Source organism: Triticum dicoccoides, chromosome 6A (assembly GCF_002162155.2).
Source record: "Triticum dicoccoides isolate Atlit2015 ecotype Zavitan chromosome 6A, WEW_v2.0, whole genome shotgun sequence".
Taxonomy (NCBI): domain Eukaryota; kingdom Viridiplantae; phylum Streptophyta; class Magnoliopsida; order Poales; family Poaceae; genus Triticum; species Triticum dicoccoides.
Window position 1 is genome coordinate 416,529,578 of NC_041390.1, and position 19,102 is coordinate 416,548,679.

The following is a 19,102-nucleotide window of genomic DNA, read 5'->3' on the forward strand; positions in this document are numbered from 1 at the left end:
TCACTAGAATGACTCTAATATTACCATCTTCATATCTCAAAACAATCATCAAGTATCAAACTTCTCATAGTAGTCAATGCACTTTATATGAAAGTTTTTATTATATCAATATTGGATGCCCATCATATTAGGACTAAATTCATAACCAAAGCAAAATACCATGCTGTTTAAAGACTCTCAAAATAATATAAGTAAAGCATGCGAGTTCATCTATTTTTTCAAAATAAAACCACCGTCGTGCTCTAAAGAGATATAAGTGAAGCACTAGAGCAACAACAAACTACTCCGAAAGATATAAGTGAAGATCAATGAGTAGTCAAATAATTATGCAACTATATGAAAACTCTCTAACATTTAAGAATTTCAGATCTTGGTATTTTATTCAAACATCAAGCAAAACTAAATAAAATAAAATGACGCTCCAAGCAAAACACATATCATGTGGCGAATAAAAATATAGCTCCAAGTAAAGTTACCGATGAACGAAGACGAAAGAGGGGATGCCTTTCGGGGCATACCCAAGACTAGGCTTTTGGTTGTCCTTGAATATTAACTTGGGGTGCCTTGGGCATCCCCAAGCTTAGGCTCTTGCCACTACTTATTCCATAATCCATCGAATCTTTACCCAAAACTTGAAAACTTCACAACACAAAACTTAACAGAAAACTCGTAAGCTCCGTTAGCGAAAGAAAACAAAACACTACTTCAAGGTACTGTAATGAACTCATTATTTATTTATATTAGTGTAATATCTACTGTATTCCAACTTCTCTATGGTTTATAAACTCTTTTACTAGCCATAGATTCATCAAAATAAGCAAACAACACATAAAAACAGAATTTGTCAAAAACAGAACAGTCTGTAGTAATCTGTAGCTAACATAAACTTCTGGAACCCCAAAAATTCTAAAATAAATTGCTGGACGTGAGCAATTTATCTATTAATCATCTGCAATAAGAATTAACTAAATAACACTCTCCAATAAAAATGGCAGCAATTCTCGTGAGCGCTAAAGTTTCTGTTTTTTACAGCAAGATCAACAAGACTTTCCCCAAGTCTTCCCAACGGTTCTACTTGGCACAAACACTAATTAAAATCATAAAACCACATCTAAACATAGGCTAGATGAATTATTTATTACTAAACAGGAACAAAGAGCAAGGAACAAAAATAAAGTTGGGTTGCCTTCCAACAAGCGCTATCGTTCAACGCCCCTAACTAGGCATGATGATTTCAATGATGCTCACATAAAAAGTAAGAATTGAAACATAAAGAGAGCATCATGAAGAATATGACTAGCACATTTAAGTCTAACCCACTTCCTATGCATAGGGATTTTTTGAGCAAACAACTCATGGAACAATAATCAACTAGCATAGGAAGGTAAAGCAAGCAAAACTTTAAGATTTTAAGCACATAGAGCGGAAACTTGATATTATTGCAACTCTTACAAGCATATATTCCTCCCTCATAATAATTTTCAGTAGCATCATGAATGAATTCAACAATATAACTATCACATAAATCATTCTTTTCATGATGCATAAGCATAGAATTTTTATCACTCTCCACATAAGCAAATTTCTTCTCATGAATAGTAGTGGGAGCAAACTCAACAAAATAACTATCATGGGATTGAAAATTGAAATCAAGATGACAAGTTTCATGGATATCATTATTCTTTATAGTATACAAGTCATCACAATAATCATCATAGATAGCAACTTTGTTCTCATAATCAATTGGAATCTCTTCCGAAATAGTGGATTCATCACAAAATAAAGTCATGACCTCTCCAAATCCATTTTTATCAAAAGATTTATTTTAAGTGCATAACTCAAACATCAACTCTTTGGTTTTCATTGTGAGTCCACATATGCTCCACCTGTCGGTCCATTTTCTCTTAATCATGTCCAGTTTTTCGTCCGAATCCGACGAATCAAAGAACTCATCTTAAATAATTTGGTCAAGCTCCGTCGACTCATACTCGTCGTCCTACGAAGCATCGGAATTCATCGTTTTCCCTAAAAATCACAAAAATTAGGTCGAACACATAGTGCATGAAGGGGAGCCCGTGAGTTGCCAGACGTACTGCAATGGCGTCCGGGCCGGCGACGACGTCTTCGATGGCGAGGACGGGAGAGAGGAGTGATGTGCCGATGGTGGCGGCGCAGAGGCTCGGAACAGCAACAGACCGCGCGTGGCAGCAGAGCTACGAGACGGATGCCGCAGAAAAGAAAGAAGAGAGGAGAGAGCAAATGGATCCGGTAGGGCAAGGGATAGATTTGGTGCAATTTGAGGTGGGGTAGGGCTGTCGGGTCTCAGTGGCGGGCGCATCCGAGCGGCCCATATCCATCCTATATTTAGGCTGGATACGAGGAGTGCCGGTCAGCCGGGGGGTTTGAGGTGCCCATCTAGGTCGATTTTTTGTGACCAGTCAGTTACCGGGCCGTCTGCCCGGGCGTTTGAGGCGGGTATGGGACGCCCGGGTGTAGATGCTCTTATATAGCACTCAAAAGAAAAAAAACTTGTGTGAACCAACCTGTAGTTAGATGATTAGAGAGACAGTGATATCCACAGCCCACCAGGTTTCAAGTCCTGGTAAATGACATGCCGGATCAGTCTCTCGAAGGTGCTCATATGCGTTCATATGGGTGAGTGTATGAGCGTAAGTATGAGCGCTTAAGGCTGTGCTGATGTTAAAAAAAAAGAAGAAACTTGTGGATCTCTTGTTTTGGGACTTCCAATCGTGGCACGGCGCAATTCTGCGGCCCACTCGTCAGTGGCAGCAGTTTCCCGGAATCGAGACATTACTGCGCAAAGCACTCCCGCTTGGACGAGGATCCCCTGCCGTGCGGCAGGGTGCCGTTCCGTCGCTGACTCATGGGCCCGACTCAAACTTGACCCACCTGTCAGTGGCCTAACGGCACGCGCCGTACGTCAGAGGAGCTTCCCCGCTTTCCCCACCCACACCCCCGGCCCGGGCCCCCATCTTCGCCCCTTTGTTCCTCCCTCTTTTGCATCTCTCGCCGGGGCAGGGCACGGAGGGTGGAAGAAACAGGGCGGCAGCCGTGCTGGGCAGGAGGAGGAAGGAAGCAACCCCACCCACCACCCGCTTCTTCTTCCTCCCCTCTCCACGCCTCCCAGGGCCCGAGCTGCTGCCATGGCGGATAGCAACCCGGACAGCATCAAGAGATACACGCCTCCCGTGCACAGGTCAACCCCTCCCGCATTCGCCTTTCTTTCCAGGACGCTCGTGCAGCTTCTTGCCATTTTCGATTCGGGCCGCGCTTACCGAGAATCGCATTCCGAGTGTGGGATTGGACCCCGGCCTGGTCGAATCCTTTGCGAGAAGGGGTGGCTTCTTGGTGATCTGGGGCACCTGTGGCGCGGAGGCTGGGAGCTGCCTGCCTTGGATTCGGTCATTTCCTGGGATTTTGGTACTACTATTACGCTTCGGGGCATGAAATTCATGTGGTGGTTTGGTTGGGATTAGCTGGAAGGTTGACGGTGTGACCTTCTCATTGCCCTTCTTAGATTTGGCTGCTACGTCGTTTTCTATAGCTGCTTAATGCGTGTGATTTGAGGTAGAGCCTGAGAACATGTAATAGCCTATGATGTCACCGAATCGGCGAATCTAGCCTTGCTTTTTTTTCTTTTCGCTATTTCTGCTAGCTAATAGAGGGCATAATGAAAGCGGTTCTTGACACATATATCTTCATCACTAGCAAGCTACCATTGTTGGTCCTGGGGTGGTCTTTTGGCACGCTGATCTAGTTTATCAGTGAGTATATGGAAAAAGGACACTCTTGAAAGCTAACTTTTTGCCTAAAGGGTGTTTGTTTAGCTTTGGTCAAGCATCATGGCTTCATTCCGAGATGAAGGGTGACTTTAGTGTGGATTATTCAACTTAACGCAACCTTGCTCAGCCACTCTTACCCATGCAGTCGTCCAGCTTGGATAAAGCCGATGATCAGTTTGAAGTAGTGTATATAATTGGCTTAAAGGTCTCTTGTCTATATTATCTGGCTCTGCATGTTTTAGATTTCTGTTATTCAAATGCTGTAATTGTTCTGTAGTCACTTACGACTCACATTAACAAATTTAGTTCAGCATGAACAGAAAGTAGATTTGTTGGAGCAATCTTGTGTGTTCAGTTGACAATATCGTTGATTTGGTCAGTTGTTCTTAGTTATGTTTCTAGTATTTCTGACCTGATACTTAGATATCTGCAGTTCTCAGTATGTGTATGATGTTTAAAAACCTAGTTAGTACTTGAAAGATGTTTTTGCGCTGACTGCATTGTTAGCTTTTTATGTTGCTACGTATTTGTGCATATGACCTGCTTGCTGATGTCTGTCTTTACTCTCATTATGCTTCAGGAATCGTGCAAACAATCGCCGCAAGGCTGGAGGTACATCTCATTTGGATGCGATTAGTTAGACTTCATAGATACTTGCTATGTTATGTTTTCCTTTTATTGTGTGTTTGGTCACTACGCTCAGTATGATGCGCATGGTCCCACCAATAGTCAATAACTCAATATGATCTGACGTAGTTGCTTGGTGTTATATGGTATCACTCATTGTGTCCCAAATTTTTTCTAGGAGTGCTTTTAGATGTCTTGTCTACATACTCCAATTAATGTGGTTCTTTGAGACAATGAGTGATACCATTAGTAACAATAAGATCTTTAGTACACCAACATCTCTGTATGAACACTCTATGCACCATTGCATGGGTTTAAAATATCGCACATCTAATGTAGGTCACCTGCAAATTGTAACCATATTCTGCTAATCTCTATAATTAGCCATTTCAGAAGTAAAAAATGACTTTGCTGTTCTTTTTACTTACATGATCATCTCTTATAGCTTCTCAGAATCTCCTTTCGTAGATATGTTTGCACTTCCGTTTTATCCATCTGTAATAAACTTTTGATGGCTAGTATTTTCCTTGTACGTATTTTCCTATGCTCAATCTGTATGTTTAAGTTTAGCTAACATTTGGGAGACTTTTGCTATTTCATCAAGCAGATAGGGCTGAGAAAGCCAACTATTCATACAACAATGATGGAGAGAAGAGCCATGTTCCTTCACTAAAGAACCTTCCTCCAATTATCCATCATGATGCTTTTGTCAGCAATGCTCAAAATGATTACAGTCATGCAAGATTAGTACCATTGGAAGGATGTTCTGCCAGTGAGGCTTCACAGCTTCTCAGTGAACGTATGTTTATCAGAAAGACTGCATGCCCATACTGCCCTTTCAGTGGCTTGTAGAATATCTGTCTAGAAGTTATTTTCTTTTGAATACTGAAAGTTGCTACATATTATTGCCGTGTCACATAAAATCTACAATAACATGATAAGAAAGTGTGTGCGGTCTATTTCTGTTTTGAGCTTATGCATGCTAACAATTCAATATCCACTTACTCAAATTACAATGTGTAAGCATGGAACACCTTTTGCACTTTATTTCCAATTATATACTTGTTAGTCTTGGTTGTAAGAACATCCAATGATCCAGCTTGGATACCTATTGCTGATAATGTGATCTCTTCTTTTCCTTTATTAATCATATGCTCAACTGTTCGGTTTATGACAATTGCACTTACAAATCACCAGAGCTTAGGCAAGTTTAATTACTTATGGTCTGGTCTTCTCAGACACGCACTGTTATTTCATCCTACAAGCTGCAGCTATTGTACTAAATCTGCATTAACTTATTTTGCTACATTTCACCTTGTGATAATAACCCTCCATACTGTTTCTCTGTAGGTTGGGCTGCTGCAATGAACATGTATAATGACCCAAATGATTCCCCTGGTGAGCACACATATTGCAATTAGTTTCACGTTGCTCCATTGGAGGTGTTAAAGCAAGCATAGCTCCTTAATATTCAAGAACCACCACACACAATTTGAAATTCGAATTAGCTTTCATCTATTGGCAGTTTAATTGGTTCTTGTGTGTTGGTTCATGCTATACCAACTTGATGGTTACATTCTTACGATGTTACCACATACTCCCTCCGTCCCAAAATAAGTGATTCAACTTTATACTAGCTTTAGTACAAAGTCGAGTCACTTATTTTGGGACGGAGGGAGTACAAAAAGTCAAATTAGCTCCCTCTACTATCAGGTAAGTCTATATTGGACTGCAGTGCAAGCTATTTAATCCCCTTAACAAGGACTGGTACTCTGGTACACATCACCCATTGATTTTCATTTTAAAAGCAGTTTTGATATGTCGATTGCTTCTGTTGTATCCCAGTCAGCATCATGCTAGTACATTAAAGTGTGAGGTGTCTTGTTGACATGGCTCATTGGCTTACTGACTTGGCGAATCAAACCCTGTTGGATTTCACATAAGCAAGCATGGCTAGGGTGAAAATTGTGCTAGTTTCGACGAGTGTTGAATAAGCGGTTTTACAGTAGCTGGTCCAGTTTAAACTTTCCTGAAAGTGAAAATTAATGATGCAAATTGGACTATAGCACATCATATCTAGTCTGCATAACCATAATGTAACGGTATCCTAGCAGCAAGTCTGAAGAATCATATCAGCTAGTCATGTGTATATTTTGCTAGCCTGATCTTTTGACATTCGCTGTCCTGTTCTAACCCTCCTGGTGGTGCTATGGTAAAAAAATGTTAACATGAAATGTTCAATTTCCCTAAGATACTTGCGTCTAGCAACTTCAGGCAACACATATGGGGGAGATTTACTGCATTGATAAGAGTGAATTTTGGATGGAGTTCTAAGCACAAGTAATTGGTGTATGACCCAAATTTTAGAAATAAGGATCAAAGATGCTCTAACGGCCTTTTAATGTGTAATTTTGTTAGCCTTTAATCATTGACAAGAAAGAATGCACGTGAATCTTAAGTGTTGGTAGCAGTAGTGGCACAGTCAAGGGGAAAGACAAAAATGTTCTTAGGATCATGTGGACCTATCAGTGTCACTAGGATAGTGCATGCTGCTGTGCACTTCAAACGTTTTTATGAATAATAGATGTCTCATAAAGATCATATTCAGCTATACTACCTTAACCTCATGTCAATGCTGCCAATCTCAAACAACAAAGCAGAGTGCCCTCCTATAATAATGCTAAGTTGCTAACTATGTTATCTCAATGGTTGAGCAGATAAACCAGTGATGTACGCTGGATCTGGTGGATCGTCATGGGGTCAAGGTCACATGAAGCTTCCTCATCAGGTATGAACTAAACCAACAAATTATTGTTGTTATTTTGGTTTTCCTCTTACGCCTTTTTTTCTTTCTATACGCTGATTGCTCTCCTGTAATGACTGGAAGTATAGATGAACTTCCTCGAAGATCTGCGTCGTGCGGTAGATGCTCAAACGGGCCTGGCAGCGGCGCTCAGCAGCTGGAACTAATTAAAGTCAAGCTGCATCGGTGGAGCGTCACAGATTTATCAGAAGCAAGCTATTTTGCCAGCTCAATTTGTGTTCAGTTTCGTTTGAAAACTATATGTATGATGAGAAGTCCAAATTTTAGTCTAACCTGCGGCTGCTTGGTTTCTCTAAAATGGGAGCAGCAGTCAATCTCTTGTAGCCTTACAGATGGAAGGGCATTGCTGTGTCGTGAACCTGAGTCACCGGGTAGGTACTCGATTACTCTGCCTTCACAATGTCCTGGTAAAAGTTGTATTTGGTTGAAAGAAAAGATTGTCTGGATATACTCTGTCATGGCCTTGAATTTTGTGCAGTTCTTTGAGATTTGTTGAGTGCTTGTTTAGAGGCTTCATTTTTAGCAGCATGGGTACAACCATCGTCCTGAACAAAAGTACCAGGCGACGCTGCCCTTGCTCAAACATATATACTCCCTCCGCCCCGTAGTGTCAAAAAACATCTTACATTACATTGTGGGACGGAGGGAGTAGCTCTCTAAGCTGTTTCAGTAGTAAGTGGGTTTTAGCAAGGTGTCATGTTAATGACAATTTGATCCTTCAATTCATGGTGCAAATTGATTTTTTCATGGGCAAAGGCTCCAAAATTTCATATCGATGGGTGCAGTCTTTCAGATAGGCAGGTGGCCTTTGAGGGAGGAGATAAGTTTTGCTTTCTAAGCGCCTTGTTTGGATGCTGCTCTCACCCTCCCTTGCTTGGCTTTTTACAGTTCTTTTCCTGTATAGCTACATAGATAGATAGATTTTCTTTTCCTTACCTGTACATTTATATATTTTATAAAAAATAAAAATTCGGTGGGAACAAATTCCTACAGTTGGGGGTCAAAAAAACACGATGGCACAATTTTTCTTCATCCAGACAATCTACTGCAATGTTGTAGGGAAGGGGACTTGGTGCACCGGGTGCCAGGCTGCCAGCCAACCCTATATACGCAAAATAATTTAGTAATTGCAAAAAAAGGTCTTTGAAACATTTTTGGAATCAAATATGATAAGTATTGTACTCGTATACACAGCGGAGCACCAATGGAAGATGAGAATTCGTCGTCGCGTACTGGCGGTGGAGAAAGGAAAGGAGTTGGGCAGCCGCGGCAGGTCGAGGCGAGGAGAAGAGTAGCACGGGAGCCTCCCCGTCGCGGGGTAGCCGATCAGGAAGAAGAGGTAATCGTCGCCGTGTTTTTTGTTTTTGAGTCTAAGCCGTCGCCGCGGCTGGAGCAGATGCTATGGTCGGGCCAATATTAGGCTATCTTGGGCTTATTGGAATAGGCATGACAGAGAGTATAACAGGGCTCGGGGCTCCTGTTATATGCAGGTTAAGGCCAGGGAAACCAAAGAAATCAAAGCCCAATTACATTGGATGGGCCGAAACGCCCCGGCTTCGTGAAAATACGGTACCAATTGGCGACGACCACACCCCTCGTCATAAAAAAGGGACAAATGACCACGACCATGACCAATTGACCATCTTTGCGGATGAAAGCCAACCAACAGAATGCGGTGGCCCTGAAATCAGCACTAGATTTATATTGTGCGGCGCCGGGACAGCTGATTAGCGTGAAAAAATTCAGTATTTTCTTTAGCCCTAATACAGAGGTAGAGATCAGAGAACAATTGTTACAACTTTGAATATAATGACAGAGGCTCTGAATGATAAATATTTGGGTCTGCCAGCAAATGTGGGGTTAATAAAACAGATTGTTTTATGTTCTTTATTGAATGTATCATTAAGAAAATCAATGGTTGGAAGGAAAAACTTCTATCTGCCGGGGGGAAGGAGATCCTGCTTAAGGCTGTGATCCAAGCCATACCTACCTATGCAATGTTGATCTTTAAAATTCCTAATAAAATCTGTAAAGGAATCAATGACGCGCTAGCGCATTTCTAGTGGGGTGATGAGGAGAACCAGAGGAGGATGCACTGAATGGCCTGGTGGAAAATGTGTGTACCAAAGAACCATGAAGGAATGAGATTCCGTGATATTCACTGTTTCAATCTGGCTTTACTCGCTAAGCAGGCATGGCGTCTACTTGATAACACTGACTCACTGTGTGCCACTATTCTAAGAGCAAAGTATTACCCTGATGGTGATTTGCTGAATTTCAAGTCAAAGCATGAAGCTTCTTTCACCTGGCAAAGCATTATGGCGGGCATTAGCACTCTGAAACGTGGCTATATTTGGCGAGTGGGAAATGGAAAAAAATATCAATATCTGGGAAGATACCTGGATCCCAAATTGTGTCATCAGGAAAGTTGTGACCCCTAAGGGGGGACAATTGTTATCAAAAGTGGTTGACTTGATTGACACTGTCTCCAGTAAATGGGATGAGGACCTGATTAGACAAACTATGTGGCCCATTGATGTACAACGTATTATTTCAATCCCACTTCCGCAACATGATATGGCAGATTTCATTGCCTGGAGTAATACAAAAAGTGGGTTGTTTTCGGTACGATCTGCTTATTATGCGGAGTGGAATTATTAGTATGGAAGCCAACTAACATATTCTATTAGGATGGGATGAACTACCCCTAACCCTATATGGTGTCAGATATGGAAGTTAGCTTGCCCGACAAAAGACAAAAAAATTATATGGCGTACTTTACATGGTACCCTCCCATGTCGAGTAACACTTGCCAATAGACACATGAAGGTCTCGCTCATATGCCCCACTTGCTCTCAGGGTCTAGAAGACACGAAACACATGTTGTTCCTATGTAGTAAAGCAAGGGAGGTTTGGAAGAAGCTTGGGATGGACGAGATTATTAACAAAGCCTGCGAGGTTGATCGTGCTGGAGAGGCGATATTGGAATATCTTTTACTTCTCCTAGATCAAGATTTGAGAATCACGGGTTTCCAAAACGTACGAGAAATGATAGCTATATCAGCTTGGTATTTATGGTGGGAAAGATGGAAATTGGTGCATTTTTTTTCAAAAAGGGGCGCTTTATTACTTAAAAGATTTTAAGCATTACACCCGGCCTCTGCATAACTAAGATGCACACAGCCAAATAAGATCCTCTCACACAAAATAAAAATAAAACGGCGAATTACAACGAAACATGTAGAGTCCGTATAACGCCTAATGTGGAGGGGGGTTAATCCTTAGATCATGCTGCCACCCATGTTGGGTAAAAGTATCCCTCGCCGTAGCCTCCAATCGTGTACACACCTCCGTAAACAAGCCTCGATTCTCCACGCGTTATAGATAGGACCATAAACAAAGAGTCCCGATACATCTGTAGATAACCTGCAACAGAGAAGTACTTTTATCGTTAAAAACCTTATCATTTCTACATAGCCAAAGCGACCAAATAACGGCAAGCGCTCCCACCCTGAGAAGAGTTCTAAACCTGTGATCAATCCCATGTAACCAGTTGCCAAGTACATTAGCAACACTACAGGGAGGATACAAGCCAGAAGCTATTTGGATGACTGACTATATAGAACGAGCCAATTTGTATTGGAAGAATAAATGTTTTATTGTCTCCTCATGGTGACAAAATACATAGTGCATAAGGAATTAACTTAGAATGCAACTCATTTATCAATGGGGATCACGGCCCTTGCAGCAAATTTTGTGAATGCTTCATCTCCAAAAGCGTCCATAAGAGAGGGTGGTTGGTACTGCCCTCCTAGGGCCTTTGTAAAACTAAATGTTGACGCGTCTTTTGATCATGACATGCTAACGTGGACAATGGGGGTAGTCTTGAGAGATGACAAAAATAGGTCTATTGCGGGAGGAAATAAAAAAATCAAATATTGTACGGATGTTCTGATGACAGAAGCTTTAGCTCTGAAATTTGGCTTAACTTTGGCACAAAGGGCGGGATATAACCGCCTAATCATCAACTCAGACAATATGGAGGTGATTGAGACCATGCAAGACGGAGGACAATCAGCGGGTGCGGCGGCGACAATCTTTGACGACTGTTTTCACTATGCATGTGACTTTGTCGTAACTAGATTTGAACATTGTAATAGAGAGGCAAACAAAGTAGCTCATGAACTCGTTAGATTAGCTAGATTTTATGTGACTTCGAATTGGTTTAAGGAGCCTATCAATGAAATTGTAACGATCCTTACAAATGATGTACCGATTATTTCAAATGAATAAAGTATTGTTTTAAATTAAAAAAAGACCAATTGACCATTTCGACCTCACAGATTAATTCGGTCGGGCAAAGTTGGAACAATAGTTGAAATACGGTAACTGAACACAACACATCACGGTCTCCCTTGAAAAGTTCTACTAGCCGAGCTGTCATGATCTCCTCGGACAAAATCACCGGTGAGGCAGTGCATGACGATTTCCCGCAAAAGAAAGAGGCAGTGCATGACCATAATGGTGGTGTGTGGGCCAATGGAGTGAAGGAAATGTTGTGGTGAACTTTTCTTTTACAAAAAACCCTCCCCGTATAGTAATCTATATATTTATATATACCAATATAAAAAGACCCAAAAGCCATATGCAATTAATCTCGACCGTCAAACCATGTCAATCCAACGACCTAGATTGTTTCAATGGGGAGCGCTCAATATATTTAACGCACAATTAATATCATATCAAATATCAATGGCTCTGCTAATTATATAATTAATGTGTATTAGTTTCTCCGTCCAGAAATACTTGTCATCAGGTGAATAAAAGGGGATGTATCTAGATGTATTTTATTTCTAAATACATCCTTTTTTTCCATTTTGATGACAAGTATTTTTGGACAGAGAGAGTAATTGATATCCTACCTGATATTAACATACAATTAATTTTCTCTCTAATATTAACATGCATTCCATGTACGCATTTACTAATTAATTAAAAGGTTTCTACAAATACACCATACAGGGCGAAACACTATTAAGAAAAACATCATCCAACCTATTACAAAACGAAAATTTCCCAATCTCATGCGTCACCATATTGGCTTGATGATTGAAAAACTTACTGATGCTCAGGCTGTCTTCTTCAGACAAGAGGGACATGTCAAATCTTCATTTGCAAGAAAAAAGCACAAAAACCAGATACCAACCAGCCTTCTAGAAGTTTGGTGCCTAGGAGCCTCCTAGAAGACCGGTGTCCACTTGTGCAATTTGGCTAAGTCAAAACTCATGGAGCCCAAAAGTTATTGGTCATTACCGAAGATCACCGTCCACCGGTTTGACGTCGTGGTGGCGTTGACAACTGGTCTGACAAGGATCATGTGAATCTCGGCTTTGAAGACGGGTCAACAATTCGATGGTGGCAGTGATTTCTGAAGCATGTGCATGTGATGTAGTCTGCTGAACTGAATGTGTGCTCCGAGTACGCCATGCGGGCGACTCGGTGATGACCCTAGATATAGCTAGTAGGGCGTTGCAATGGCATCCCCATTGTCGAGTTTGTAGGTGTGACATTGTGGCTTCGGATTGTTTGATATATGTTTTTATCAGACCTTTGTTGAATAATTTAATAAAGAAGATTGTGTGCATCTTTTCATTTTTTTAGAAAAGAAGGATGATCCCCGGCCTCTGCATCTGGGAGATGCATACGGCCACTTTATTGATTATTCTCAAGGACCTTACAAAGTATTACAAACAATATACCTGAATCCATCATCTTGGCAACATATGCCATTACTCCTATCCATATGATGAAGGGGTGCTAGCTGGGCCACTACCCAAACCACTCACCTAAGCCTAACATATAAAGCCGGAAGCCCCAGCCGAGCCACATACCGGGTCTGGGGCACAATCCGGTCAGACGCACTCGTGTGTCGTCGCCGCCATCTTCCACAGGTCCGTCTTCAGATCATATTGAGGCTTCTACCTTGTCTGGCCACTCTGCCATCGACGCCCCCATGACGCCAGACAGCTTCCTCCTCCTGCACGAGTCCATCTCCGCGCATCAGACGCCGAGTCTCCACAGCACCATGCCGTCGAGATCCGCCACCATCAATGTGTAAGATGAAGCACCGCTCCACCAAAGTCGCCGTCCTCTAGTCCCTCGAGTCCGTGTGCACCTCCAAGAATGATGCCCCCAGGGGGGAAACGACACCAGAGAGCCGCCGTCATCCGATCTACTGATCTAGGGTTTCCCTCGGAGGTAGCAGAGAGTGGCCTTGAACATCTCCACGGCGATGCCTTCAGGAAGGGAACGACGCAGACAGCGTCGCCATCGCCGGCCTTGGCAATAGCCAATAGCAGGTTTTCACCCAGATCTGATCGAAGATCTCCATCTCTCGTGCACGGGTCACCGCCGTCCTTGCCGGGATCTGGATGATCCCGCTTGCCAGATCTCAGCACGGAGAAGCCCCCCCCACCGAGACCCGCCGACCGAGCAGGGGAGGCCGAGGCCGCGCCCACAGGTTAGATCCGCGATGGATCCAAGCCCGCACCGCTGCCCCGAAGTCAGCCCCGCGCGCAGTCGTCACCGCCTGCCGAGGCTCGCCGCCGCGTGCCCCGCGCCCCGCCACCGCTCGCCGAGGCCTGCCACCGCAGGACACCGCCGCCTGCTGCCTAGATCCGCCGCCCGCGGAAGAAGGGGAGTTGGGAGAGGGAGTCCCCCCGCCGCCGCCGTCTGCCACGCGGGTTTCACCCGGCGGCGTCACCCGGCGGCGGCGCGAGGAGGGAAGAAGGAGAGGGCGGCGGTGGTGCGCAAGGGTTGGAGGCCCCCGAGTCGCCCAGGGCGGGGGCGACGCGAGGGAGTGCTTGTTTCTTCTCTTTGGAAAAAATAAAACCCATCGGAATTTGGTCAAGACCAGAATCTCATGAAATTTTTCTCGAAAGCCAATGTCCTAAGTAAGTACTCGGAATTTTCGAGTAGAGAAATTCACGATGCGCAAAAGCTAATAGTGTTCTTGGTTCGAGTTTTGGCCAAGTCCAAAATGCCTTGGGAGTCTATAAGCTAATGGTTTTGCATAAAGACTGATTTCATCATCAAAGTATAGAATCCGGTGTCCGTTTTGCATAAAGACTGATTCCACAAACAAATATGATGTCCGTTTTGGAGATCACGTTGGAGATGCCCTAACGCTGTGTGGAAGCTCAGTGTTCCTCCACAATCAAATTCGGGTGCCACAAGTTCATGGTTATGGTGGTTTCGTTCCACAATTGATTTATTTAGCTAGGGAGAAGCTAAGTTCTCTGAACATAAATTGTGAAATCATGCACGTCGGCCCCTCAGATTGGGTACATTTAGCACACTGTTATTTTACAAACTAAGGATCCAGGCGGGCATCCTGTGAACCCACATGCATGTACTAAAGTGAAAGTCAATCCTAGGTCGACTTTTACTATGCTTGCATACGGGTTCACGCGGACTCGTGCCGTGCTTGCACGGTTGCACCCCTCTGAGTAAATCAGATTGATAGAGATAGACAACTGCAACAACAAAACAGTAGTAGTATTCCCGCCTTCCCGGCCAAAACAAAAACAGAAACAGCAGTAGCATAACAACAACATGTATAAGAAAAACTCAACACGCCGTCCCCTTTGGACTGTCATAGTTCTTCCAGAAAACCAAGAACACCAATGATCCGCCAACCAGGGTCGCGGTTAGCCGTCTGATTGACAGTAGCGGCCGTACGCAGTACTAGGCATAATGGAGACAAGACGAAACAAATCTTCAAGGGTGGTAGAGCGCACAAGAAGACGCGACAGTGGTGCACAGGGGCCCTGGGCACACAGCGTACGTACATGATTCATGGGAGAATTAGCTAAGGTGACGATTTATGAAGGCGCTTCAATCGGGAGTTAATAGTGGTATTGCTTCTAGTAGTGGCCGTTGGCGGCGCCTGAGTTGGTGGCGCTGCCGCTCTTGCCGTCGACGACGACCTCGGTCATGGGCACCTGGTCGGCCTTGCGCTTGCGGGCCTCCAGGATCTGCTGCGTCGACTTGTAGTAGATGGCGTACAGGATGATCTGCCCCACAGCGAACATCACGCCCAGCCCGTTGGGGATCTGCATCCAACAGCAAAGAATACCAATTTAACCCACAGCCGACAGTAACGGAGAACACAAGTTTGTAACCAGAAAAACAAATCATAATCCAAGAAAGAAATGTGTTATAGCCTGAGCCAAGGGTCAGCCGTCAGCACAGTAGGTGATGCGTTGCATGCCGTGGCCGCGGACAAAGGGCAACTAGAATAGCACATGACGTAACCTTGTGTTGTGGTGTACCACCGACCGACCGTGCATCAGCGGTCAGGAGCGGACGGATAGATCCCAAAGGCCACACGCATTGATTGGGAGGTGAACGCAGTGCGATGCCAATGCGGACGTGGGCGGTGGCAGTATCTACCTCGCCGTCTTCCTCTCGTGCCATACACACCGCACAAGCTACACCTCACAGGTCGGGATCAGCGGCTGAGCCCCCCCGATTTGACGCCTCCAGTTGACAACACGACCTCCCTTTGAACGAAAACCTGTTTTTTTTTTCTCTTGGAATTTCAACGAAAAAAACATGTTTTTGCCATCCCGACACACAGCTGACGCCAACAGTAATTATTCATCGGAGTGGGACAGGCGGACAGGTGTGTGCTGTTAGTGTGACAATTCCAAGTCCGAACAGGTAACCGACAACGGAGACGATCCGGTCCGCAAGGCCAGTCGTGACGACACTGGCTTGACCTTTTGGTCTCACGACGATGTCCGCCGAGCCATGCCACCGTGCAAAAGTAGGACCCGAGGCTTGAAAGCAACGCCGCCGCCTGGTCCGATATTCCGGCCCATCGGACGCGCCCGTGGCCAGCCTAAAAACTGCATGCTGCTAGATGGCCCATGGAGGCTTGGTCCTACTAATAACGACGCTAGCTAGCCAGCAACCCAATCTTATCTTGCCCAAATGAAAGATGAAAACGGCCCTCCCAGCACAAAAACGTGCATGTACACCGTAGCTAGTCCCATGAACGTGCATGCAGATCGCAGGGAAGCAAAGAAAGGGCCCCGGTTACTTGTGTCCGTGGGGGGTGCACGCAACTTGTTGTGAGAAGGCAAGCTCAACATCGTCCTAGTTGCAAGGCTGCATTCATTTGGGTTGGGTGGTTCGCCTGAACCAATCCAAATATGGTTTGGTACCTAACCAGATCAGATGCACCTCCTAAATTTATACACCCGGCCCTGCCATCATCCACTTGCCTTGGCAGAACTTAGCAAGTCACCCATGTTCACTTCCGGCGCTGCTTACTTTAATTAGACGGGCATTGCCCAGGTTCTGTGCTGGCTACTCAGGGTAGCAAGCGCGCTCAAGTGGAAGCCATCCTCATCTCACACCAGCAATCAGTATACTGCTAGCTAATGGTTACTAGTATTACTGTGTGTGAAAGTTTAGAAGGCTTACGGTGATGTAGAGGTCGAACTTGATGAGGGCGTAGGCAGTCCAGCAGATGCCATTGACGAGCGAGGCCACGGACAGGAACAGGGGCATGTACTCCACGCTCTTGGTCTGGATCACCATTTTCTGAAACACGGACACGGAAAGAATCAACATGATGATGATGATGAACAATACAAAAGAAAATTCATTCATTTTACAGACAATTGTTTGTTTGTGCTGCACAATTCATCCAAAGAACAGGTAGTAAAACGGAAACAACTTCCCTCTACACGTATTAACCAGGTTATGAAGCACAAAAACTACCAAGGAAGCGACGGCATGGGAGATGACACAACTTTTGTTTTGTTTGAGATGGGAGGACTAAAAGTAAGTGCATAAAAGAACAGGAAAAAAAGAGAAGCTATGATCAATTTTAACGAAAAGTGCAAGCGGGCACAAGTTGTTGACTACAGTCGGATCAAAAAGTGAAGGATGAACAAAAAGAACATGAGTTTTTTCCTTTCTGACAGCAAAAGAACATGAGTTTTTCCTCTCTTTTGACAGCAAAGGAACAGGAGTTGATTTGACGCCATAATTGGAAACACTGCATGTACGTAATACATTATATTTTTTCTTGAGAAAAGAATATTTGCGCTGTTCAAAGTAGATAGCGAGGTAACCGAAAAGAATACAGCTACTGCTAGATAGAGAGAAAACGACAGGATTACGCATGCGTGTACTCGCGTATTCTATTCTCCACCCAGAACGTACCCAGAGGCCAGAGCAGACGTTGGTCAATCAAATTAGTATAGATTAATCCAGCGTTCTTTTCCTATGGTTATTCTCATTCGAAGAGCGGTTAATTAATCATTTCCTCACCTACCGGTACTAGTGTAACACTGAAATCAATCATTAAAATACCACCACCAAATCTCACTCCAATACTGTACTAGTTTGTAGGTGAGACCGTGGGAGTGATGGCGACGCGTACCATGACGGAGAGCGGCGCGGCGTACATGCCGGTGCCGAAGAGTACGCAGAGGATGCCGACGACCATGGACCTGCGGTCGTGGGTGTGGGCGAGGGAGAGGACGAGCGCGGCGACCCCCGCGACGAAGGCGACCTCGGCGACCAGCAGGAGGAGGACTCGGCGGCGGGCGGCGCCGACGGAGAAGGTGAGGAAGAGCGCGATGTAGGTGAGCTCGATGAGCATGCCGGTGCCGTTGATGGTGATGACGAGCATGCTGTGCGGGTGCACCAGCGGGAGCCCGTAGAGCACCCACATCATGCAGTTCAGCAGCGTCGCCAGGTACGGCACCGCCGAGTACTGCTCCACCGTCTTCTTTTTCCAGATACTGATGAACGTCGGCCTGCAAGGAATTCGCAGTTGGCAAGTATTTTCACTGGTCAGGCATTTTTTCGAAGAGATATCCAAACTATTTCGATCAGAAAAAGGAATAGTACAAAATTATCGCGGTGCCGATCTACGCATTCTCACGAATTTGTGTCATGTAATTCTCGCTCTTTGCTCAGCACAATTAATTCCGGAATCCATTTGTATCCGGCGAATTAAATGAAGATAGACTTATGGTTTTAGTCGGTGCTTACACTGGGGATAGGAAGAGCACCAAGGCGGTTCCATTGCCTGCAAGGGAGACACCAAACAATCCCAAAAAAAGCAACATCAGAAGTAGATCTCGGACGATGAACAAACAAACACAAAGGAGGAACCGCCGAACAAATCACGAATCGGGCCGCTCTAGGGAAGCCGGCGCGTGATGCTCGCGAAGGGAGCAAAAGTTCGTGAAGAGGACACGCGCAAAGCGGCGAGAAACAAAAAGAGCATCAGGAGGCAACAGCAGCACCCCCACCGTACGACCCGTGTGGCGCCGCTGCCACATGGTTTTCGCTGCAGTGCAGGCGCACATGCGTATGTAGTACAGAGGCGGGGGGCGTGGGGCGACGGGGAGGCACGCACCTATGACGCCGATGACGGTGCGGATAGCGTCCGGCGACACCATGGTGGCTTGGCTTCCGGCGAGAGGTAACCGCACCGAGGGGGAACTGATCTAGAGGAGCGTCTCGGGTGCAGACGAGAGGGGGAGAGGGGAACGGATTTCTGGACTTGGAGGGGAGGAGGGGAAGGGGGCAGGGAAGGATGCAAGTACAGCGGACCCTCTCCCTCTGTCTCTGTGCGTCGCGTTTGATGAGTGAATGATCTCAGGAAAACACCGAACGGGGTCCTTAAATAGAGCGGGGCTGCTGACCCGTGGGCCCCGCACCGTCGTCCCCGTCTCTATCTCGGACGCGGCTCGTCTGCCGTGCCTTCACGCACGGCAGAACTGCCGTACGGGCCACAATCGGCCGTTCGTTCACTGCA

General features: G+C 45.0%; 2 protein-coding genes across 4 annotated transcripts; one reads left to right on the forward strand and one right to left on the reverse strand.

The window, feature by feature from the left end:
* The first annotated feature begins 2,953 nt into the window (after nucleotides 1–2,953).
* LOC119317070 lies at nucleotides 2,954–7,740 on the forward strand. Of its 3 annotated transcripts, none has more exons than XM_037591469.1 (6): nucleotides 2,954–3,217; nucleotides 4,384–4,415; nucleotides 5,035–5,229; nucleotides 5,781–5,828; nucleotides 7,148–7,218; nucleotides 7,318–7,740. In XM_037591469.1, exons 1-6 carry the CDS (start codon nucleotides 3,165–3,167, stop codon nucleotides 7,324–7,326), a joined length of 408 nt encoding a protein of 135 aa, XP_037447366.1. In that variant the 5' UTR covers nucleotides 2,954–3,164; the 3' UTR covers nucleotides 7,327–7,740. The 3 variants fall into 3 exon arrangements, with proteins under 3 accessions (XP_037447366.1, XP_037447364.1, XP_037447365.1); XM_037591467.1 differs by having other exon boundaries at nucleotides 2,956–3,217; nucleotides 7,323–7,740; XM_037591468.1 differs by having other exon boundaries at nucleotides 2,959–3,217; nucleotides 5,038–5,229; nucleotides 7,323–7,740.
* A 7,050-nt stretch (nucleotides 7,741–14,790) lies between these two features.
* On the reverse strand, nucleotides 14,791–18,938 carry LOC119317071 (bidirectional sugar transporter SWEET4). Its single transcript, XM_037591470.1, has 5 exons — nucleotides 18,701–18,938; nucleotides 18,331–18,367; nucleotides 17,714–18,092; nucleotides 16,747–16,866; nucleotides 14,791–15,368 (listed from the first exon to the last, which is right to left on the reverse strand). The coding sequence occupies exons 1-5, from the start codon at nucleotides 18,741–18,743 to the stop codon at nucleotides 15,180–15,182; spliced, it is 768 nt and encodes a 255-aa protein (XP_037447367.1). The 5' UTR covers nucleotides 18,744–18,938; the 3' UTR covers nucleotides 14,791–15,179.
* Nucleotides 18,939–19,102: the final 164 nt, after the last annotated feature.